Source organism: Zootoca vivipara, chromosome 17 (genome assembly GCF_963506605.1).
Source record: "Zootoca vivipara chromosome 17, rZooViv1.1, whole genome shotgun sequence".
In the NCBI taxonomy this organism is placed as follows: Eukaryota; Metazoa; Chordata; class Lepidosauria; order Squamata; family Lacertidae; genus Zootoca; species Zootoca vivipara.
The window spans coordinates 14902680-14927280 of record NC_083292.1 but is presented as its reverse complement, the minus strand read 5'-3'; the positions used below and the strand labels follow the sequence as shown (position 1 = coordinate 14927280).

The following is a 24601-nucleotide window of genomic DNA, read 5'->3' as shown; positions in this document are numbered from 1 at the left end:
AATCGGTAGATGGGAAAACAGGATCCATCGAAAGCCCAAGGAAACCTCTCTGTTGGCTGCTGGAAATCAGGAGTCCGACAGCATCTGGCTCCCCATCCCATGCTCCTTTGGCATGTGGGGGGCCACATGGGACACCAAGCCACTGACCCCCTATATGCTTCCTGTATACAGTTGTACCTTGGAAGTCGAACGGAATCCGTTTTGGAAGTCCGTTCGACTTCCAAAACATTTGGAAACCAAAGCACGGCTTGTGTTTGGCAGCCAATCGGAAGCCCCGTTGGACGTTCAGCTTCCAAAAATAGTTCGCAAACCAGAACACTCACTTCTGGATTTGCGGCGTTTGGGAGCCAAAACGTTCGAGAACTAAGCTGTTCAAAAACCAAGGTACGACTGTATATACTGTCATTAACCAGCATTAGAAAAAAGGTTTTCTCCTATTTTCTTAAAATCTTCACAGGCACAGAAGATACATCAGTCCATGTTGCTCATTCCAAAGAAAGAATTTTATTTATATATTTTTTCCATAAAATTATTTCATGCCCTTGTCTTGCTAGGATTTCATTATTTCCTTCACACACATAATGAAACCAACACTTTTTCATGTTTGTGTTTCGCAAAAGCTCTAATCTCTACAGTGTTTATTGCTGCTTCTGTGATTTTTCTTTGGCGTGGCCCCGTAAGCAGAGCAGGTTTGGGAAAGGCAGCTGCCTTGCTAAGGATGCAGCAAACATGCAGACGAGGATGCCCTGTGGCAGGAAAAGGCGTTCGATAAGACAATGAGCCTCCACTTGGTGTGCAAAGATAGCTGTCTCCCATCATTCCAACAAACCCCACTCCCACCTGGATCCTGAAATCCGGGATCGGAGACATCAGTAGGAGAGGGGGGCGATGAAAGCAGTCCAAGCTCAGTCAGCAGAGCATGAAACTCTTTATCATAGGGTTGTGGGTTCAAGTCCCACATTGGGCAAAAGATTCATGAATTACAGGGGGGTTGGACCAGACGACCCTTGTGGTCCCTTCCAACTTTACAGTTCTATGATTCCATGGCCCACAAGGCACTTTCTCAGAGAATTCTGAGGCAGGGAGCCATGATTACCACCCCCACCCTCCCCTGGCCTTGTTTGGAGCAGAGTTTCTCCCCACCTCCAGCCCTACTGGTGCACGGTGGTGGGTACCTTACTGTGGTAGGATCTCTGAAGCTACCTCAGTAATGCTTGAATCCAATGGGATCCAATGGGAATAGGGACCGTTCCGGCATTTCAGACTATAATGTGCATTGTACAGTCAGTAGCTCATAAGGAAACCAAGCCTTATGAGGAACGGTTGAAGGAGTTGGGTATGTTGGAGCCTGGAAAAGACGAGACTAAGAGGAGATATGATTTTGTTGTTGTTGTTTAGTCGTTTAGTCGTGTCCGACTCTTCGTGACCCCATGGACCATAGCACGCCAGGCACTCCTGTCTTGCACTGCCTCCCACAGTTTGGTCAAACTCATGTTCGTAGCTTCGAGAACACTGTCCAACCATCTTGTCCTCTGTCGTCCCCTTCTCCTAGTGCCCTCCATCTTTCCCAACATCAGGGTCTTTTCCAAGGATTCTTCTCTTCTCATGAGGTGGCCAAAGTATTGGAGCCTCAGCTTCACGATCTGTCCTTCCAGGGAGCACTCAGGGCTGATTTCCTTAAGAATGGATAGGTTTGATCTTCTAGCAGTCCATGGGACTCTCAAGAGTCTCCTCCAGCACCATAATTCAAAAGCATCAATTCTTCGGCGATCAGCCTTCTTTATGGTCCAGCTCTCACTTCCATACATCACTACTGGGAAAACCATAGCTTTAACTATATGGACCTTTGTCGGCAAGGTGATGTGTCTGCTTTTTAAGATGCTGTCTAGGTTTGTCATTGCTTTTCTCCCAAGAAGCAGGCGTCTTTTAATTTCGTGACTGCTGTCACCATCTGCATATATATATGATCTGCATATATATAAGATAGCCATCTTCAAATATCTCAAGGGCTGTCACATGGAAGAGGGAACAAGCCTGTTTTCTCCTGCTCTGGAGGGTAGGACTCAAACCAATGGCTTCACGTTGCAAGAAAGGAGATTCCGAGTAAACATTTGGAAAAACTTTCTGACTGTAAGAGCTGTTGGGCAGTGGAACAGACTTCCACGAGAGGTGGTGGACTCTCCTTCCTTGGAGGTTTTTAAGCAGAGGTTGGATGACCATCTGCCATGGATGCTTTAGCTGAGATTCTTGCATTGCAGGGGGGTTGGACTGAATGACTGCTGTGATCTCTTGCAACTCCTACCATTCTGTGATTCTAGCTACCATGTTTCTCCGAAAATAAGACACAGTCTTATATTTATTTTTCCTCAAAAAACCACCCTATGGCTTATTTTCAGGTGATGTCTTATTTTTTTCCTCCTCCTGCCACGGCCGGCATTGCTGCTGTGCCTATCACTATGTCTTATTTTCAGGGTATGGCTTATATTCATTGAATACTTAAAAATCCTGCTATGGCTTATTTTATGGCTACGTCTTACATTTTTGGAGAAACAGGGTATAGGATTGTCCTGACATGGGACTTGTCGAATGAAAATGCTGCAGCCTTTGAAAGGCGGGACAAGATTTTAACACCTGCTGGGAAACAGCAGAAGGAGCAGTAAAAGAGTGAGAGCCAAAGGGGGGGGGGAGAAGAAACACTGGTCGCATGACTACCCCGAGAAGAAGCTGGAGAAAGAAAGAGATCATGTTGTCACCGTCATGGCAGCTAAAAGAGGAACATCTCCGCTCAGTCCGCCAGTCTTTAAAGCACATCGTCAAGAAAACTAACAGCTACAGAGATACAGGTGAAACTCGGGAAATTAGAATATCATCGAAAAGCGCATTTATTTCAGTAATGCAACTTAAAAGGTGAAACCAGTATATGAGAGAGATGCATGACATGCAAAGCAAGATGTGTCAAGCCTTTATTTGTTGTCATTGTAATTATTTGTTACTAGGCGAGTCAATTATAAATGGAATGTAATTAATGAAATTTAATAGCAATGCTTATTTTTGTATTATAGTAAATGTTTTATTACTGTGGAATGTCCAAAAGCAAGCATTTGTAGAAATTAAAATAAAAATAAAAAATAAGTTGCACTACTGAAATAAATGCACTTTTCGACGATATTCCAATTTTCCCAGTTTCACCTGTATAATAAGATAAAATGGCTTTGCAAAAAATGTGTACATCAAGGTTCTTCTGGTTCTCTCTTTCTGTCTTTGGCGATCACTCGTATCCGAGTAATAAGATTGTCTTCCATAAACACAGTTTTAACAATGGGTCCGTAAGTGACTGTGGAGGCCAATTCTGGATCCACACGTCCTTCCACAGTGGGGACATTGGTTCCCGGGCGGGAGTTGATCACGGTGTGGATTTGCCAAGCGTGCCTTCCTCTTAGCACGTTTCTCCCTTGCGTCCTGAGATCGAGTCTCTTCAAAGCCCATGGCACCTTTGGTAAAGGCTGTTCTCCAACTGGAGCTCAGTGCAATTGTGGGACTGACATCAAAATCAAAAGTCGAGGAATCATCAAAGGTCGTTTTGTACCATAAAACAGAGAAAAGGTTGGGTGGCTCGTATATAAAAACCCAACAAATCTAGCAATGAAAGGAAAGGAAATCTGAAGGCAGAGGAGGCACAAGCAAGAGTTATTTGAGGTAGTTACTGCTCTGAGTGAATTGAGGAGGAGAAATTATTCTAAGTGGCCACATGGGAGCACTACAGGCACGGCTACCGCTCAGAGAACTTGAGGACGCAGTTAAAGCAAGATAGGCCTGTCCAACCAGCAGGAGGATCCAGCCCATGTAACATCTATCAGGGCACAACAGGGAAATTTCTAGAAAGAGAAAATAAAGTAGCTCCCCCCCCCCAGTCCCTTGGCAAAGCTCGGGGGTGGGGTGGGGGGCACTGGCAAAGTAGCTCAAGCAAACTCAAAGGAGGGAAATCTGCCACGATCGCTTAAAAAATAATCCAGCGCACGGTGGAAGTTCTTTCAAGGTTCCGTATTAATTCACTTTTTAAACTCTGAGTGAAGTAGCCAGGACTTTTCTCAGAAGGATCTCTATCAGGGATTGTGGAATAGTTTCTATATTTTAACACACTTTCCATCAAAAAAAAGATGCCCCAACCATGTTAACCCATGTTAAAAAGGCAACCCATTCATAGGTCGGGGTGTGTGTGGGCGGGTTGTAGGTTTCTCCTAAACAAAACTTCTCAATACATTCGGTTATCAACACATTTGGGCATCGATTAAAGCGCAGGTGGGTTTTCCTTCCTCGTGAATCAATTTCACGTTTAGAAAATGGTCCCCAAAGCAACACCCTGGAATAGTGCATTGCTCCCCCTAACTGACCAAGCCTGGCAGCTGATGGTCAGAAACGACATTTTAGGGTTCAAATTCCGGACTCCGGGCATTATTTCTTATACAATGTAAAAAGCCGTTCTAAAACTGAAAACCCACTAAAAATCTTGGGAGCGGACATTTCCATACAGGACCTTTTACGCACAAATCAGTGTTTGAGAAACAGAGGAAAGGTTCCATGCCAATCACCCCCCACTCTAAGCTGCCTTTTACCCCGTACTGGGAATTTGGAGTGTGTGTGTGTGTGTGTGTGTGTGTGTGTGTGTGTGTGTGTGTGTGTAGGGATAGATCTGCCTGGTGGCACAAAGCCAACTTTCCCTCCCTGTGTCCCTGTCGTTCTCCTCCATCCTTTGGGGGCTACAACATGGTGGACTTTGTTTCCTCGGAAAGTCTCCTGGACTCCTCATGAGTCTGCACTTTGAAGTTCCGCTTGTTGAATTCCGCCGAGATTTCCAGAAAGGATTTCCCTTTTGTCTCGGGGAGGAAGAAAGCGACATAGAGGGCAGCAGAGACGCAGACGATGAAGAAGGGGACGTAGCAGTAATGGCCAAGGCCTTCCTGAGGGGAGAGAGAAGAACAGGCCTTCAGTTTGTCCGTGATGCACACAGAGCGAGCCCCGTACTCAAACTTTTCTGAACAGTCCCCTCTGGTGCTCCTCACATTGCTCTGGGGCTCCCTCCCACCCAAAGTAGCTGCTCCCACCAAAGCAAGGATAGCTGCTTAAGGATTCGCTTTTGGGGTCCTGATGGCCACCAACTTAGAGGTAAAGGGACCCCTGACCATTAGGTCCAGTCGTGACCGACTCTGGGGTTGCGGCGCTCATCTCGCATTACAGTGGAACCTCGGTTTATGAACACCTCGGTTTATGAATTTTCGGTTTATGAACGCCGCGGACCCATCTGGAACGGATTAATTCATTTTCCATTACTTTCAATGGGAAAGTTTGCTTCAGTTTATGAACGCTTCAGTTTATGAACAGACTTCCGGAACCAATTACACCCATGCTTCAGTTTATGAACGCTTCAGTTTAAGTACTCCGCGGACCCGTCTGGAACGGATTAATCCACTTTCCATTACTTTCAATGGGAAAGTTTGCTTCAGTTTATGAACGCTTACTCCGCGGACCGTCTGGAACGGATTAATTCACTTTCCATTACTTTCAATGGGAAAGTTCGCTTCAGTTTATGAATGCTTCAGTTTATGAACAGACTTCTGGAACCAATTGTGTTCATAAACCAAGGTACCACTGTATTGGCCGAGGGAGCCGGTGTACAGCTTCCAGGTCATGTAGCCAGCATGACAAAGCCGCTTCTGGCGAACCAGAGCAGCACACGGAAATGCCGTTTACCTTCCCGCTGTAGTGGTACCTATTTATCTACTTGCACTTTGGCATGCTTTCGAACTGCTAGGTTGGCAGGAGCTGGGACCGAGCAACGGGAGCTCACCCTGTCGCGGGGATTCGAACCGCAGACCTTCTGATCGGCAAGCCCTAGGCTCTGTGGTTTAACCCACAGCGCCACCCACGTCCCGGCCACCAACTTAGACTGCTTCAAAAGAGGATTAGGTTTAGACCATGTACCCCCAACCTGCGGCCCTCCAGATGTTTTGGCCTACAACTCCCATGATCCCTAGCTAACAGGACCAGTGGTCAGGGATGATGGGAATTGTAATCCAAAACATCTGGAGGGCCGAAGGTTGGGGATGCCTGAGTTAGACAGTCCTTTTTGTTGGGGATAATTCAGACTGAAATTCCCAGGTGTCAAAAAAGGTTATTTATGTGTGCCACTACTGCGGCCCGTGTTTTGTTAGCCCCAAAACGGAAAATGAGCCAGGTCCCAACCAAAGAAGAATGGCAACTTAAACTGACAGAATATGCGCAGCTTGCAGACTTAACATATAGAAACTGTGTACACTTTAAAACGTTGGCAGCATAAAGATGAAATTATAAATAGGTTTTGATGGATGCATACTGAATGGTTTAGTTTTTGTAAAATATGCAGGGATTTATGGTATGCAAAATGAACCATGGAAAGAGAAGGGAAGTCATTGATATTTTAAGGATGTTTAAATTGTAAAAACAGAAAATTATATTTATAGGCATATTAAAAAACCGGTTTCGACAAATTCATGGAGGAGGAGGCTGTCAAATCCGCTTAGTAGGATTGTAATGCAAATCGAAATTGGACAGAAAAGAGGAGTGGTGGCTTCAAATGGGTCTCTCCCACTTCCTATCCTGCCCCAACAGCATTGACCCATGGTTCAACCCAGCATGACAGTCGGACGGACAGAGTTCACTTACCACAAGGAAAGGAAACACCATGCCCACCAGGAACAAGTTGGCCCACAGCAGAGCACCACAGATCATGCAGGCAGCCGGGCGAGATACCTGGTCGAAAATCTCCATGGGCATAATCACCGTCACGCCAGCTAGGCAAATCAAACATATTTTTCATCACTTTCTCTCTGGGTCAAAATGCAACCCCAGGACACTAACACCTATCCAGATTGTGCGGGTGTGTTAATGGCAAGAGGCTTTAAACCAGGCTTCCTCAAACTCAGCCCTCCAGATGTTTTTGGCCTACAACTCCCATGATCCCTAGCTAGCAGGACCAGTGGTCAGGGATGATGGGAATTGTAGTCTCAAAACGTGTGGAGGGCCGAGTTTGAGGAAGCCTGCTTTAAAGAAATAAATCTCCACCGGGAGGGTGTTGAGCAGAACAGAGTGGAGGGAAATGAGGCTCCTCCAATATCACCTGCTCGATTTCTGCTGCACCCGCCTTCTCTTTGGAATGTCTCCATAGCAATTGCTTTAGGCATCAAGGTGAGAATCTCCATCGGCAAGCATCTAGTCCTCATGGATGCCAAAGCTTCCAAACAAAACACCCACGTCATGTTACGTGCCTGCTCATGTTTCAGGTTGGATGTGAGCGCTCCAAGGGACAGCACAGCTTTCCAGGGAGGGAGTCCGCTCCGTTCTGACTCACCTGGACCAATTCCAAAGCTCAGGATGTAGGCAAAGATGCAGGACATGCTAAGGTAAGGCATCCAGCTGTATTGATCCTGTAAGTCCAAGGAGGCAAAGGCAAAGGGGAAACTGTGTGGGAAATTGCAGTCAAAATCTAACAATGCATATTCTTGCTAGTTCATAAGCAAAGAACCACAGAGCTGTATTGCTGATAGGCGAAGACTCAGACCATAGAGATGTACCGTAATTGGTAGAGAGGGTTCTGTGTGATGTCATTTCCCCTCCTCTCCTGGGAGGGCTATGTAATTTCCTGTTTCTCTCCAACCCTCTCTTTCTTTGACCAGCCATGCCTGAGACTGTTTCTACTGTAAATGTAAGTATTTTACCTGCACAATTTTACTGCTTTTCTGTATGAGAACCAGTGCAAGACTATGAGTAAGTAAATCCTATTTTAAGCTTACTTCCACAGTCGGTTGTCTGATTTCTTTGTTAAGCGGGGCAAATGAGAAGGGGGAGCCAGCTAGCTTCATAGCTGGGCGTAATTAAAAGAAGACTTCACAGCCTATTCTGACATACTTCAATTTTTCTCCCAAGTGTGGAACTTTTTATTATTAACATTTTATTTAGAGGGATAAATTGTGATTAATATATCCTCTCCTCTGAAAACTCAGCAATGGCCAGAGGATTGGAGAAGATCAGTCTACATCCCAATTCCAAAGAAGGGCAGTGCCAAAGAATGCTCCAACTACCGCACAATTGCGCTCATTTCACACGCTAGCAAGGTTATGCTTAAAATTCTACAAGGCAGGCTTAGGCAGTATGTGGACCGAGAACTCCCAGAAGTGCAAGCTGGATTTCGAAAGGGCAGAGGAACCAGAGACCAAATAGCAAACATGCGCTGGATTATGGAGAAAGCTAGAGAGTTCCAGAAAAACGTCTACTTTTGCTTCATTGACTATGCAAAAGCCTTTGACTGCGTCGACCACAGCAAACTATGGCAAGTTCTTAAAGAAATGGGAGTGCCTGATCACCTCATCTGTCTCCTGAGAAATCTCTATGTGGGACAAGAAGCTACAGTTAGAACTGGATATGGAACAACTGATTGGTTCAAAATTGGGAAAGGAGTACGACAAGGTTGTATATTGTCTCCCTGCTTATTTAACTTATATGCAGAATTCATCATGCGAAAGGCTGGACTAGATGAATCCCAAGCCGGAATTAAGATTGCCGGAAGAAATATCAACAACCTCAGATATGCAGATGACACAACCTTGATGGCAGAAAGCGAGGAGGAATTAAAGAACCTTTTAATGAGGGTGAAAGAGGAGAGCGCAAAATATGGTCTGAAGCTCAACATCACAAAAACCAAGATCATGGCCACTGGTCCCATCACCTCCTGGCAAATAGAAGGGGAAGAAATGGAGGCAGTGAGAGATTTCACCTTCTTGGGCTCCTTGATCACTGCAGATGGTGACAGCAGTCACGAAATTAAAAGACGCCTGCTTCTTGGGAGAAAAGCAATGACAAACCTAGACAGCATCTTAAAAAGCAGAGACATCACCTTGCCGACAAAGGTCCGTATAGTTAAAGCTATGGTTTTCCCAGTAGTGATGTATGGAAGTGAGAGCTGGACCATAAAGAAGGCTGATCGCCGAAGAATTGATGCTTTTGAATTATGGTGCTGGAGGAGACTCTTGAGAGTCCCATGGACTGCTAGAAGATCAAACCTATCCATTCTTAAGGAAATCAGCCCTGAGTGCTCCCTGGAAGGACAGATCGTGAAGCTGAGGCTCCAATACTTTGGCCACCTCATGAGAAGAGAAGAATCCTTGGAAAAGACCCTGATGTTCGGAAAGATTGAGGGCACTAGGAGAAGGGGACGACAGAGGACAAGATGGTTGGACAGTGTTCTCGAAGCTACGAACATGAGTTTGACCAAACTACGGGAGGCAGTGCAAGACAGGAGTGCCTGGCGTGCTATGGTCCATGGGGTCACGAAGAGTCGGACACGACTAAACGACTAAACAACAACAATATCCTCTCCTATCCATTAAAACCCATTGCCCCTCCTTCAAGAGCTCAGTTACCTGCAGAGACAGGGCCACCATGAAGACAATGGCCCACACAGACATGAGACTGTATCCGCCCATCACCAGCTTCCTTCGCCCGACATGCTCAATGATCAGATTCTGGAGCAAAGCAACACAGGAAAGTTTCAGCCAGGAGGACTCTCACGCCAAGCCTGCCCCAAAGCAACAGGGAGTTGGACTCATGGCAGGTCTAATTATTATTAGTAGTATTATTGAGTTTATATACCGCCCTGTACCAGGAGGTCTCAGGGCGGTTCACAGAAACTCCAGCGGGTGCAGAATGCTGCGGCGAGGCTCCTTACGGGGTCCCGCCCGTGGGATCACATTCATCCAGTGCTTCACCAGCTGCACTGGCTCCCGGTGGAGTACAGGATCAGGTTTAAGGTGCTGGTTTTGACCTTTAAAGCCCTATGCAGCTTGGGACCCTCGTACCTATGGGACCGCCTCTCCTGGTATGCCCCGCGGAGGACCTTAAGGTCCACAAGCAACAATATTCTGGAGATCCCGGGCCATAGGGTGGCTAGATTGTCCTCAACTAGGGACAGGGCCTTTTCGGTATTGGCCCCAACTTGGTGGAACGCTCTTTCACAGGAGACCAGGGCCCTGCGGGATTTGTCATCTTTCCGCAGGGCCTGCAAGACAGAGCTGTTACGCCTGGCCTCTGGGTTGGATTCAGGCTGACCCCTGTGTTTTCCTCCCTCATGGTTTGGATTTATGGACTACTTAAAATGAGGCTGCATTTTAAATTTTAATATTTTATTTTAACCTGTATTTTAATTAATTGTTTTCTTTTCTTTTATGTCTTATTGTAATTTTATTGGTGTTAGCCGCCCTGAGCCTGGTTTTGACTGGGGAGGGCGGGGTATAAATAAAAATTTATTATTATTATTAAAAGATCACAACATACATGATCAGAATAAAAACAACAACCTAATAACACCCCTCCCCAGAAAAGAGCCACATTTTAAAAGGGTATAGGATGTCAAACAGATCAACCAAAGGCCTGGTTAAAAAGGAACGTTTTTGCTTGGCGCCTAAAGGTATGTAATGAAGGGGCCAGGCGAACGCTCCTGGGGAGAGTATTCCACAGACAGGGAGCCACTGCAGAGAAGCCCGTTCTCATGTTGCCACCCTCCGGACCTCTCAAGGAGGCGGCACACAAAGGAGGGCCTCAGAAGATGATCTCAGGGTCCGGGTAGATTGATATGGAAAGAGGTGGTCCTTGAGGAATTGAGGTCCTGAGCCGTTTAAGGCTTTATAGGTCAAAACTAGCACTTTGAATTGGGCCTGGAAACTCATTGGTAGCCAGTGCAGTCAGACCAGGCTCAGACTCAAATCCTGGTTAACACTCTTCATTGTAAGAAATAAAAGGAGGGAGGGCAGGCCATTTGATGGCTCTGAAGGCAGACCCTGCACCCCCCCACGAGCACCCCTGCTTTCTGCTAGCAGGATGGAGTCAAAGTTCTTACCTTTGTCTGCCCTGAGTTTCACAACTAGCTATGCACAAGAGAGTCACATTACTGTATCTCTCCCTCTTTCCATTCCCCCCATACCACGTGAAACTTACGCAGTTCCTTTATGTCCCTCTTCTCAGCCTTGTCTCTAAAAAGCGCTGCAACCTTTTATCACTCCACCCCCTTCATCACCCTGGCTGCCCTTTTCTGAACATTTCCCAGCTCAACAGTACCCATTTTGAGGTGAGGCAAACAGAGCTGGGCGTGAGAGAGAAGGCAGACTCCCACCCCTGTCCGGAAGCTCCACCTCCCCCAGAAATGGCTCCCCACTTCATCACTCAGAGACACACACACCCCTCACAAAGCAAAAGGTCCATGCGCTCTCCGTCACTGCCTATCGGACAACCCAGTATTTTTTTCGGGTGGGGGGCGCAGCAGAAGGAAGCGGGTTGCTGCCGAAGGGCAGCAGAGATTCTCACACAAGTCATGGCGGTGATCAGCTCGCAGCTGCCCGTGCCGATTATGCTGTACTGGATCTTGTCGTAAGGGATCCCGGCCTCTTGGAAAACGTTGGAGGCGTAGGAGTACATCTGGGGAACACAAACGGAGATGGAGGAAGGATGAATGAATGAAGAGCTGCAAGGCTCTGGTTTCGCTGCAGACACACGCAGGAAGGAGGGGAAGAAGGGACAGCGGGTGGTGGTATGGGTGAGCATATTTTTGCAAGAACAGTTTGCACCTCTCCAAAGAGCACCTCCTGTTCTTACACAACCCCCAGACCTGTGCTGTGTTGGTCAAGGACAGCCAAATCCCCACAGAGACCAGCCTGGCTCATAACGCCTTTGACAAGCCCACCAGAAGGGTCTCTCTCTTCTTCTGGAGCCTGGCACATTTGGGTAGCTCCTGCCTGGCCCCAGCCGAAGACCTGAACTGGCACCCCCCCACACACCAGTGGCATAGCGTAGGTTGCCAGTGCCCGGGGCCACGTGGAGGAAAACAGTTGGAGTATGCATGCACATTCCGGTGTCTGCCTCGCCCAGGAGATCTCAGCTGCAGAGATGAGTTGTTCCATTGTCTGGAGAGGTCACTTCCTGGTTGAAATGTTGCATCCCTAACAATTTTGCACCCGGGGCAACCGCCTCTGTAGCCCCCCATGCTACGCCACTGCCGCCAACCCTGCCAATACACAAGCTGATCCCCCCACCTTCTCCTCCCTGCCCCCAACCACTCACGGAGTCGTTGCCACAGAGCTGCATGGCGCTGGTGAGGAAGATGACGGTGATGAGCTGCCACCGTACGGCTGGATCCCTGAAGAGCTCCCAGGGGGCCTTGGCTGTCATCCCTTGGAGGGCCGCCTGCTCGGCCAGCAGCTCCTTCATCTCCCCGCCCAGGTCGTCGCTGCCCCGCAGCTTCTGCAAAGCTGGAAGAAGCAAGAGAGGCAACATCAGGGCTACAAGCATGAAGATGGAGCGGTCAAACTCCAGGAGATGCTCAGAGTTTTATTAGGGATTCCAAACATACTCTGAGCTCCTGGAGCTTGGAGTGAGCTTGAAAGCAAATTAGGAAGGCAACCCACAAACGGCATGCGATAGCAGGGGTACGGGAAACCGCTCAAGGTGCTCTTGTTGTGAATCTACCGTACTTTCCCCTACGAGAGGAACCATGCACCATCCCCTATGGATCTTCCCTTAAACCAGGGTTTCCCAGACTTGGGTCTCCAGCTGCTTTTGGACTACAACTCCCATCATCCCTAGCTAGCAGGTCATGGATGATGGGAGTTGTAGTCCAAAATTAGATGGCGACCCAAGTTTGGGAAACCTTGCCTTAAACATACACACGAGTAGTGATTATTTATGCAGGGTGAAGCCTGCTCTTTTGGATCAAGACCAGGCCAGACTGGAACCCAGAGCCTTTGGAATGGAAGCAACCGAGGAACTCGACGCAACAGGAGAACCTGAAGGCAGTTTTGTCTTGAGCTGTATTTTTTTTTTTTAAAGAAGCAATGAGAAGCACTGAGCACACCCACCACAGATGCAAGATTCCTCATCTCCTCGGTCGATCAATAGGTACCGGGGGCTTTCTGGGGCCCAGGGCAGCAAGACCAGCTGGATTAGAGCAGGCACTGCGTTGCTGGCCAGGAGGAGAGGCCAGTTTTCCTCTGCTCCTAAAATTTCTCTGCATTAAAAATACAGGTTACAGGTAGGTAGCCGTGTTGGTCTGGGTCGAAGTAAAATAAAAAAATTCCTTCAGTAGCACCTTAAAGACCAACTAAGTTTTTATTTTGGTATGAGCTTTCGTGTGCATGCACACTTCTTCAGGTACAGTGAAATAGGAGTCCCCAGGCACTTATGTAGAGAAGGGGTGGGGAGGGGGTGGGGATGGGGAGGGGAGGGGGGATCACTCAGAAGGGTGGTGGAAGTGGGTGATTGACTGACTGATAGCTGTTGATGACCGAAAACGACTGCAAATGGTTTTGCATGAAAAAGCAAGGGTTGAGATGGCTGAAGATCGCTTATCATGTATAATGAGATAAGAATCCGATATCTCTGTTCAAACCAGGTCCCTCCATGGTTTTGAGCTTGGTGATAAGTTGTAATTCAGCAACTTCTGAATTACTGGAATAATAGACTGGAAAGAGAAGTTGCTGAATTACAACTTATCACCAGTGCTACTGAAGGAAATTTTTTTATTAAAAATACAGAATTGTGTGAGCAGAACCTTTCTGAGCCGGCAGTTTGGGCCTCGCCGAGTCAAATGTGCATATTTACTTTTTTCTGTTTATGTCTGTTTGTCACTTTTCGCACACAGAACAGTGGCCCAGAAGCAACTGAACACATTAAAACCCCATACAAAGAAATAATAAAATGCAAGAGCTGCAGCTCAGAGGAAGAAGGCCCCAAATCCATCCCGAATGGCATGTCCAGGTAGGGTTTGAGAGAGACTCTCTGCCTGAAACCCTGGAAAGCTGCTGCCAGTCCGTGGAGACAATGCTGAGCTAGATGGAGCAAGGGTCAGACTCAGCAGAAAGCAGCCCCTTATATTCCTAATACTAGCCCTTCCCCAGCTTCTTTCTCTGTGCCCTAGGAAGGGCATCAGCATCCAAGTAGTTTTCTGGGCAAAGATGCTGCAGATCATTATGGGACCAAGTAGCCGGGATTGCTGTGCTTGGAGTAAACCCTTTGCTGCAAGAGATGCAGAGGTTTGCTGTGGCCTTGCTGATTTCTTTCTTCTTTTTTAGGGGGGTGGAAAGAGGATGGTACCCGGCCCCCCTAACAGCTTCCCCAGGATGCCCCTTGAAGCCTCACCTCAGTCCAACCACCTGTCCCATCACCAACCCCAGGGCCGTGAAGGATGCAGACGTCAGGGCTACGGCTCCACGGAGCTCTTTTGGGGCGCTTTCTCCCAGGTACATGGGCTGGATGTTCATGCCCACACCTGGCCAGGAGGAGAGACAAACAAGGATCTCAGGCTCAGGAATGTGACAGTGCTCCAATCTATAGTTCTTCGCCCCCCAGCCCCCCCCCCCCCGGCCACAGACTGGCTGGGACTTGCTCAGATGACATTGCTCAGATGACCTGCAGAAACAACAGTAACTTTCTCCAAGTTCTAAGCTTTGCCTAAACTCGCCTGTCATCTCCTCCTCCCCACCAGCCTCGCATCTCGTCCTAATGTTTCCCCCTCTCGTGTCCCTAAACTATCGACTTTGTTTATTGCTCTAGGAATGTTCGAAGGTGAGGGAGCCACTTGCCTCCCAGCCCCCTGCTTGCTTTCCTTACATTCAGCCAATTAATCATGCCCCTTCCGTCGTCTCTGCTCCAGGCTAAACAATAACCAACTCCTTCAACTGTTCCTCATAAGGTCTGGTTTCCAGACCCTTGATCATCTTGGTAGCCCCTCGGCTACACACCTTCCCACTTGTCAATACCCTTCTTAAATGGTGGTATCCAGAACGGGACATGGTACTCCACGTGTGGTTTGACCAAGGCAGAATAGAGCGGGACTATTACTTCCCTGGATCTGGACACTATACTTCTGTTGATGCAGCCTAGAATAGCATTTGCTTTTTCCCCTGCTGCACCACACTGTTGACTCACGTTAAGCTGGTGGTCTACTAAGACCCCTAGATCGTGCACGGCTGTGTAGCCAGCTGTCCCCCATCCTATATTTGTGTCTCTGGTTATTCTTTGCTAAGTGTAGAACTTGTCCCTATTGAAATTAATTTTGTTACTTTTGGCCCAGTTCTCCAATCTGTTTTCAGGTAATATCGAATCCCAATTCTGTCTTCTGCGGCATGAGCTGCCCTTCCCAGTTTGGCGCCATCTGCAAATTTGATAAGCATCCCCTCAATTCCTTAATCCAAGTCATTTATTATGATGTTGAAAAACGCCAGGCCTAGGACAGAACCCCGCAGCACCCCAGTTGGCCCTGTTTCTCGGGATGACAAAGAACCGGCCGAGAAGGATCTTCTGACATGGATCCCTTGCCTGAAGACTTAAGGGCTGCCTGATTACCCTTCAGTTGGTTAGATGCTTGCCAGATTCGCACACAGTCCCCATTTTCAGTGGTGTGGCCTGCAGGGAACCTTGAAACTCACCCGCTCCTCCTTACCTACCAGAATTGATTCCTGCAAGAAATCGGCTCAGCAAGATCATTTCAAAGGATCTGGCCATTTGGCTGAATCCCACCAACACCGCAGCCAAGACCACAAACAAGTTGTTCAGCAGCAAAGATTTCTTCCTTCGGAGAAAGAAAGAGGGATAAAAGGACTCAGGCATAATGAGGATGCACATCACACCCCTGTGTGCTTCCCCCTTCGTGCGCCGGTTTTGGCACAGTGACTTTCCTTGGTCAACACCGAGTTCCGATGCCCCCTGCCTTGACCAACCCTAACAGCCCCTTCTCCCTTCAGGATCACTGCCAAGGCCCAGGGAAGCGGCTCCTGGCCCTGCCCTTCCCTTGCTCATAAAGCCAGCTGCACCCACATGCACACACCCCCCCCCAGCAGGAGGAAAAGCTGACTGGAACGCCCAGCTCTTCCCAGGGAGATGAATGTCAGTCTTGGCAGGAGGAGATAATGAGGGTGGGAATGGTTCTTGGACTTTGGGTGAACTCCACAGCTACCGTCCAAAGCAAGCAGAGGCAGCCTCAGTGAGTGGGCTATACTGGGACCAGCACCCAGATATCTCACCTGGGCTTTGCCAATACTCCCCCCCCAGGGTGGATTTGATTTAAATCAAACTGATTTAAATCACGAGTCAGTAAGGCTTGATTTAAATCATAGTTTTCTACATAAAGACTAATTCTTGCTGGTATAACTTTAATATGCAAGTAGATGAAGATTTTTAGAATAACAACTTTTCATATTAGTTTTTTATCCCCAGTTTAATAGGTTAATCATTCATATTTGGACAACTTTACTGTTATACTTAGGAAGGAGAAAAATAATCATTACCTTAATAATAACAATTTAAATAGATTTATTCAACTGAAACAATAACATTACAGCATATGTTATTTGCTTAAACAAACATCCATGTTTGTTAACTAATTTGGCTAAACAAAAACAAAACATATATATTTTAAGAAACTTAGACTGTCAGCCCAGCCTACACATGAAAAACTTAAATACTGTCCACTCCAAACAATCAGAAAAATATTGTTTCTATTCTATTCACTGAACTTCTTGAAACTTAGCACTGAAGGGGTTGCTTCTGTATTCATAGGTTTGTAGAACAATAGGATTAAGGTCTTTTTCTCAACTCTGTTCATGTTAGAACATTTTTGCTGGGAAGAAGAGGCATGTGATCTCTGTTGAGTCAAATTCAGTTTTGAGAACTGCAAAAGTAAACCAAGCACCTGTGATAATATCTTGTAGGCAGAGAGACTGCCCAATAATCTTACAAAAAACCTCTGGAAGAGCATGACATTGTGAATGGATCAATGGAATTTATTTACCCCCCAAATTAAACATATACAACCTTATTCTACATAATTAAAAAACTAATCTTTATTTCATGATGGAATAACCTTTGGGTGGTAATATATTTTCCTCAAAAAGCATTTTATTTAAAAAAATCCAATTTAAATAAAAAAAATCCAATTTAAAGCAAAAAAAATCCGATTTTTTTGATTTTTTTTAAAAAATCATTGATTTTTATCCACCCTGCTCCCCCCCCAACAAAAAAAATCAACAACAACAACCCAGGTCACTTGGAATCAGGTTAGGTTGATTGGAACAAGATTCGTTTCAGTTTCATATCAAGTTGTAACTGGTTTAATTAAATGTAACTGATAAATTGAGGCACTGAGATGCTGGCAGTAAAAAGTTCAATGTCTAAAACACAGGCTGCGTGAGTTCTGCAATAGCCACCCCCACCCCTCCACCAGTGCCACCAAGCTATAGCCAAGGGTTCCACTCTCTTGGGTGCCCCCCAAAAATTTAAAGGAAAAAAGCAAAACCTGGATGTACATTTCCAAAATTCTTAATTGTATTTCAGTTCAACAATTACTTTGATAAAATATGTATTTTGTTAAGTGCAAATGGCTTTAGATACCCATTAGGTCCATAAATTACCATATAACATATATTCAACACAAAAAAGGTGACAATTTGTTGTTGACAAAGGACAGCTGGACATATGAAGGGCCCCATTATCTTCAGTAGCTTAGGGCCTCATCAAACCTAAATCCGGCCCTGCCCTCCACCAACAGACTGACAGAGGGCCAGGTCTCCCATGGGACATCAGCAGCTGAAAACGGTTGCGAGTCTTAGCCCACTGAAGCAGAAATCTACAAGGTGCCTCCTCACCTTCCCAGCTTAATGGCCATGGGGCCCGCGAGGAGGGCTCCCACGAGCCCCCCCAAAGGATAGATGGAGACCACAAAGGACCAGATCAGGGTGATCACCTTCCCGTCCAGAGGGCTGCCCGTCCGCTCCAGCCACGTCTCATTTGTGAAGCTCTGGATGTACTGCAATGTGCAAAGGCTGAAGTCACGTTGGGAGAAAACAGACTACGGTCTTTCTACAGGTGCTGCATGCGACATATCATTTTTACAAGGACCTAATGTGGTGAGTATTGGACGGGGAGGAGGGACCTCCAGGTTCAAACCCCACTCACGGTCACCTTGCACCAGTTGCTCTCGCTGAGCCTGGTCTACCTCGTAGGGCTGTCGCCATGGCAAAACCAGGGTGGGGAAGCCACATATGCCGCCCCGAGGAAAGTGAGGATGCAGACCCGGCCAACACACTGCAAAATACTCAGGAGGGGAGGTGTGCAAAACCCACAAGAGCAAAGGAGCCTTCACGAAAAATTACATTCACCCCTAAGGAAAAAACCCCTCTCTCTGTCCAGCTTCTGTCCTGTGTTTCCGTTGACGGCACCCTGAAAGAAAAAATACTGAGAGAGGGGGCCAGCCGTCTCAGTCTATGAAGCCGTGGCAAGTTAACAGGATCACAGGGCAAGTACAGTGGTACCTTGGTTCTCAAACGGCTTGGTTCTCAAACGCCGAAAACCTGGAAGTAAGTGTTCCGGTTTTCAAATGTTTTTCGGAAGCCGAACGTCCAATGTGGTTGTTGGCTATTGTTTCCAGGGCGCCTGCACCAATCAGAAGCTGCGCCTTGGTTTTTGAACATTTCAGAAGTCAAACAGACTTCCGGAATGGATTAAGTTTGGCGCTTTTGTTTTTGCTACTTATTTTGCGTTTTTGTTTTTGAGGCTTTTTCGGTTAATTTGTTTTTGTGACTGTGGGGAACCCAGTCCAGCTACTGATTGATTGATTGATTGATTGAGTGACTGCGGAAATGGATAGGAGCCCCCCCTTCCAAAAAATGACTATCATCAGTGCAGGTAAGAAAAAAAATTAGTTTTAATTTTTACCATCTACAATGCTGTCTTATTTATTTTATAGTACAATACATTGATTATTGCTTTTCATTTTATGGATCAATGGTCTCGTTAGATAGTAAAATGCATGCTAAATTGCTGCTTTAGGTGTTGTTATTAAAAGTCTGGAATGGATGAATCCATTTTGCATTGCTTTCTATGGGAAAGTGCGGCTTGGTTTTGGAGCGGATTTCTGGAACGGATTAAGTTTGAGAATCAAGGTACCACTGTAAATATAACCCCAGGAAACAAAAATACTTCATTGACTGACGTGACGACCTTAGGACCCTCTGAACAGAGATGGCCTGGTCTCTGCTAACAGTCGGGGAAACTGGGGTAAGTGTTGTCAGGTAATAAGGACTTACTGTGGTTGGGGCATTGATGATGGTGAGGTTGTATCCATATTGGAATGTGCCCCCAATTCCAGCAGCACAGACCGTCAGGATCAAGACCCGGCCTTGAAGCTGAGGGAAGACCCAGAAACATTCAGAGAATAAGGACGTTTCTTTCTTTCTTTGGTTTTCAACCAGTAACATTCTGCATGCAACACACAACTGAGGAGCATCAAATAGAATAATATAAATTTCCTAATATAGCAATGATTTATAAAACAATACTGTACATTTCACGGTAGGTTCCTGGTCACTGAAAGTCACCTATGCAACACAGTGGTTCATCTTAGAACATGGTTGTGCTAAGACTCCACTGGCAATAATTACTTCCAAGGTACAAAAGAATACAAAGGAAATTGATCGACAGCAAGGCAAACGCACTGAACTGGTCTGGGGTGATTGAAAGAATATAATACCAAGGGCAGATTTTTCCTTTAATCCTTTATTTTTAATGAGGAATTTAAGATTGTTGGTCAAGTGGCAAATCGGGTAGGATAAGAACATGATTATACTTTATAATCACCCTGAGTGAAGTTTTTGAAATGGATCCAACCCAACGACAGGCAAAAAGTCAGAGAGAAGAAAACATGAGAAGGAATAACAATCAGGGGCGTAGCCGTACACCCCGACTCCCCAAATCAAGTAAAGTAATAAAAATACTTAACTAAAAGTAGAAACTGTAGAAAGATTTTTCTGAGCACTTGGGGTCAAAAGAAAGTAACTTTCTGTCGCTGAGAGATTTCATTCCGAATCTGCTAGAGAGAGCCAAACAAAGGATGGGTGGGTATTCTGCCCCCCTCCCCAACATAAATCCTGGCTACGCCCATGATAACAATGGAAGGCACACGAATGGCATTTGAAGAACAAATATGACTGTGTTTGGGATACTGTGTCATAGAATCATAGAACTGTAGATTTGGAAGGGACCCAAAGGGCCTTTTAGCCACAGATATTGTGGAGTAGGAAAAGGTTGACCAGAATGATCAAGGCGCTGGAGCAACTACCCTGTGAAAAGGGTTGCAACGTTTGTGGCTTTTCAGTTCAGAGAAAAGTAAGAGGCGACATGATAGGAATTTAAAATTATGCCTGACACGGAGAAAGCAGATAGAGCAGGGGTAGGCAACCTGCGGCCCACGGGGGTCGTTTAACCGGCCCACGAGCCGCCCCTGAACCGAACTACTCTCTCGGTGAGTCCCCTCGCGCTGCGCTAAACTGCCACAGCGTGGCGCGGGGACTCGCTTCTGCGGCGCTGAAAATCGTGTCTGCACCGGAAATTATGTCTGCGCAGAAGCCGGAAATTGCACGCGCATTCGCACTCGCTGACAATCCTCCCACAGAGGGATCTCCACTGGAGTGAACTGGCCCAGGCGAGGTAAACCTTGCCAACCCCTGAGATAGAGAAAAGTCTTTCTCCTACTGTGGCCCATGTTTTGTTAGCCCCAAAATGGAAAATGAGCGAAGTCCCAACCAAAGAAGAATGACAAGTTGACAAAATAGGGACAACTTGCAGACTTAACATACAGAATAAGAGAACAAGAAGAACATACATTTAGAGAAGACTGGAAAATGTTTATTGAATATATGGGGGGGATTGTCTACACTTGAAAACGTACACTTGGCAGCATTAAGATCAATTCAATAGTGTAAATAAGTTTTGATGGATGTAATAATGGACCCAGGTGGCGCTGTGGGTTAAACCACAGAGCCTAGGGCTTGCTGATCAGAAGGTCGGCGGTTCGAATCCCTGCAACGGGGTGAGCTCCCGTTGCTCGGTCCCAGCTCCTGCCCACCTAGCAGTTCGAAAGCACATCAAAGTGCAAGTAGATAAATAGGGACCGGTCCGACGGGAAGGTAAACGGTGTTTCTGTGCGCTGCTGTGGTTCGCCAGAAGCAGCTTTGTCATGCTGGCCACATGACACGGAAGCTGTCTGCGGACAAACGCCGGCTCCCTTGGCCTATAGAGCCAGATGAGCGCCGCAACCCCAGAGTTGGACACGACTGGACCTGATGGTCAGGGGCCCTTTAATAATGGAATACTGAATGGTTTAGTTTATATAAAATATGCAGGGATTTATGATATGCAAAATGAACCATGGAAAGAGAAGAAAAGTCATTGATATTTTAAGGATGTAAAATGATCATTCTAAACTGTAAAACAGAAAATCTAATAAAATAATGTGAGAGAGAGAGAGAGAGAGAGAGAGAGGTCTTTCTCCTTCTCTTGGAGAAAGAACTCTGAAACATCCAACGAAGCTCAATGTTGGACGTTTCAGGACAAATACAGTAAAAGAAAGACCTTCTTCATGCAGTCTATAGACTGTGGAACTTGCTCCCAAAGGATGCAGTGACTGCCACAAACCTTACATGGCTTTAAAAGAGAATTAGGCAAATCTGTGCGAGGGCTAGCGGTGGCTACTAGTCATAATAGCTCAACTCTGCCTTCATGGTCAGAGCAGTAAATGCTTGCTGGGAATTACAGATGGGCAGAGTTGAGCTCAGGTCCTGCTTGTAACAGTTGGCTTCCCACAGGAATCTGGATTGCCCCCCCCCCCCCCAAGAATAGGATGCTGGACTAGATGAGTCCCCATTGGCTTGTGATATCCAGCAGGCTGGTTGTTGTTTTTTTTTTACATTTTTTAAAAGTGTTTTCTTCTATCCCAAGATTATGTACCTTAAATCTACAACACGGTACAAATTTTTGAGAGAAATGGAACAAAAGTTGGGCAGGGAATCTTTAATTTGGGACCATTGCAATTCCTCAGCATAAACATAAGATAAAATCGTTCTAAACTGCTTTTACCATTGGGACATGAGACATCACAGAGACTGAATAAAATGTATACCATATGAGATAGTAAATGTTGGGAGTTGTGGGTAACGAAAGGCATACACCCATTAAATTAAAGATTTTGGGAAAAGAGATTAACAATTTCAGATCAGATCAGATTTATTACAGCTATAAGCTCACACAGCATAAAATAAATACCGTACAACAAGACATGCTTGCTTTACAGTCAGTAAAAAAAGAGATACAATCAATACAAATAAATATAAGGTTGAAAATATAGTACTTCAGGTAATATAAGAATAAAAGAAGCCATGTGATAAAAGATTTCAGGATTCATATAACAGTCCATTTCGCCTCTTATAGGACAGAACAGCAGTTAGAAATCTTGCCACTTGCAAGGTTACAAAAGAATCAGTGTCTTGCAGTAATAGGGCGAGGAGAGTCTCTGCTGGAAGTCCAGAGAATTTTTGGATTAATGGACTCAGTAGATTTCTCCTGACAGCACTATACAGGGGGCAAGTAAAAACTATGTGCTGGTGGGATTCTATCGACTGGTTGTTACAGGAACATAATACTGAGACTCGGCCCTTGGAGGGAAAGGTATTGAACCTTGCTTTGATAAACGCAAAGCGGTGGCTGGCAATAAGATTAACAATTTCATTGGTAACTCTTTAAAAAGAGTTTTTAAATCATTATTTTATTTATCCTTTTCAGGTTTATTATACATTTCACTAGTTTTACAATCATCTTAACATTTCAAATCTTGACTTTCTTCCCCCTCTTTCTTCGGTTCCTTAAATTTATTTTTAATATCTTCTACATATCCAAATTAACTTAATTTGCTCATTTATTCATCTACTTTGAATATATAAAACTGCAGGTTATTCCAGCAATCCTGCCAATACGCTTTTTAAGAGTTTTATTGGAACATTTGGTTTTATTGAAACAAATCAAGAATAAGGAATTCATACAGAATTTAATAGTTATTGCCAATATGTTAATTGGCCCAAAAATGGAAAAAACAAACGTGCCAGTAATTAGAAAAGAGTGCTGAGCAAAATTTGGAAGTTAAGTCTTGATGCAGACGCTTCCTGGAGTGATTAGTTAAAGAGATGGTCCAGATAGAAGGGAAAAATTATACATTAATTGAATTTAGAAAAAAAAAGCAGATACAACAACAATATTGGTGGATAACAGCTTTTCTAAGTGGAAGATAAAAATATTTAATCTTTATAATCTTCTGCGATTCATGATATTCTGCAATTATATTTGTTTACAGATTCCTGCATTTGGGCATGTTTCCAAATTTAATTTGTTGAGCGGCCGGTAGCTCCAGCCAGCCTGGCTGGGCAGGGCAAAAAGCATGGAAGGAAACCCCCCCCCCGCTTGTCCCCGGAGCCAGAGCTGCAGGCATGCCGGTTAGAGACGGAAAGACTGCAGGCATGCCGGTTAGAGTCGGAAGAGTCTCCGCTTCACCTGTCGCTGCCACTCGGCCGGGCACGCTGTGCCGGACTCTCCGGTCACCTCCCGGGCCGTGCGGCTGGCGGGGCCACCCAGCGAGCCAAAGGCTCCCTCCCCGCCGCAGGGGACCTGTCCCTGGAGAGATGGGCTGCCGGTCTGGGCAGGAGGCGAGAGGGTCGGGAGGAAGGACCCTTGGAAATATCCGATCGCCGGGGGTTGCTCGCTGTCGCCTCCCCCGCACAGGAGCCCCGGAAGCGTGACGCAGCCCCCGCAGGAGCACCCGCCCCGCCCCCGAGCGGTCCTGGCCAGGTGTGCGAGCGGGGCGGGGCCTCACCTGGCGGCGCGGTGGCTGCTGAGGCTGCGGGGCTCCGTCTGGCATCCTGCTCGACCCGGCTCGGCTTCCCTCCTCGGCTCTCCCGGCAGGTGCCGGCCGGCTAGGAGGAGGGTGGGCGGGGACTCCGCTCTGGGCAGGGCTTCTTGGCTGGAGCTGAGCCCGGAGGCTCATTGCGCAACGGGCGACTCTGAGCCATAGCTGTCAAGCTTTCCCTTTTCTCGCGAGGAAGCCTATTCAGCATAAGGGAATTTCCCTTAAAAAAAGGGAGCATTTGACAGCTATGCTCTGAGCATGTAACAGAGTGCCTCTGGGAGAGAGGCCAGCGGGGCTAGCCTAGTGGGAGCCGGGATCCCTTCGCGGGGGACGGTGTGGCCGGATGGCCTGTAGCCTGGTCCCACCCACTACAGCATCTTTTGGGTCACCCAGCACCTTTTCCTCTGAATCCGACCGAGAGGGTCGTGTGGCCGTGTGGGGAGGGCTGGGTCGGCCACTCGGTCCTTCTGCGACTGAGGATCGCTCCCCAGGTGCCTTTTCCTGAAGCCACCTCCCCCCACCCCCAAGCCAGGCCACCCCAGCCCCAGAAGTGCGACAGCCCCCATTTGGCAGCTCTGGCTTTTGGGGGAGGGGTCCTAAAAGGAACTGCCGAAGCTCAGCAACAGAGCATTTGCTCTGCATGCAGAAGGCCCCCACAGGCAGCATCTCCCGTGGAGAGCTAGTGCTGCTGCCGGCCTGTGTAGACAATACCGCGCTAGATAGACCATGGCATTATGAGTCAGTCTAAGGCAGCTTCCTTTGTCAGCAGCAAGACAATTGCATTTTGATTGTGGTGGGGTG

At 46.7% G+C, this 24601-nt stretch overlaps 1 protein-coding gene across 1 annotated transcript; it reads right to left on the bottom strand.

Moving 5' to 3' along the window:
• Positions 1-543: 543 nt before the first annotated feature.
• Positions 544-24052, bottom strand: SLC2A11 (solute carrier family 2 member 11). The gene is made up of 12 exons (XM_035098534.2): positions 23768-24052; positions 19158-19256; positions 17718-17878; positions 15522-15646; positions 14215-14344; positions 12936-13084; positions 12142-12329; positions 11389-11499; positions 9453-9554; positions 7385-7460; positions 6700-6827; positions 544-4958 (listed from the first exon to the last, which is right to left on the bottom strand). Exons 1-12 carry the CDS (start codon positions 23936-23938, stop codon positions 4758-4760), a joined length of 1641 nt encoding a protein of 546 aa, XP_034954425.2. The 5' UTR covers positions 23939-24052; the 3' UTR covers positions 544-4757.
• Positions 24053-24601: the final 549 nt, after the last annotated feature.

Coding starts and splice junctions, on each gene's coding strand:
- SLC2A11 (XM_035098534.2), bottom strand. CDS start 23,938: ATGAGCCTCCGGGCTCAGCTCCAGCCAAGAAGCCCTGCCCAGAGCGGA. Junction 19,257..23,767: donor AGCAGCCACCGCGCCGCCAG/GTGAGGCCCCGC, acceptor GTCTTCCCTCAG/CTTCAAGGCCGGGTCTTGAT. Junction 15,647..17,717: donor ATGGCCATTAAGCTGGGAAG/GTGAGGAGGCAC, acceptor CTTTCTCCGAAG/GAAGAAATCTTTGCTGCTGA.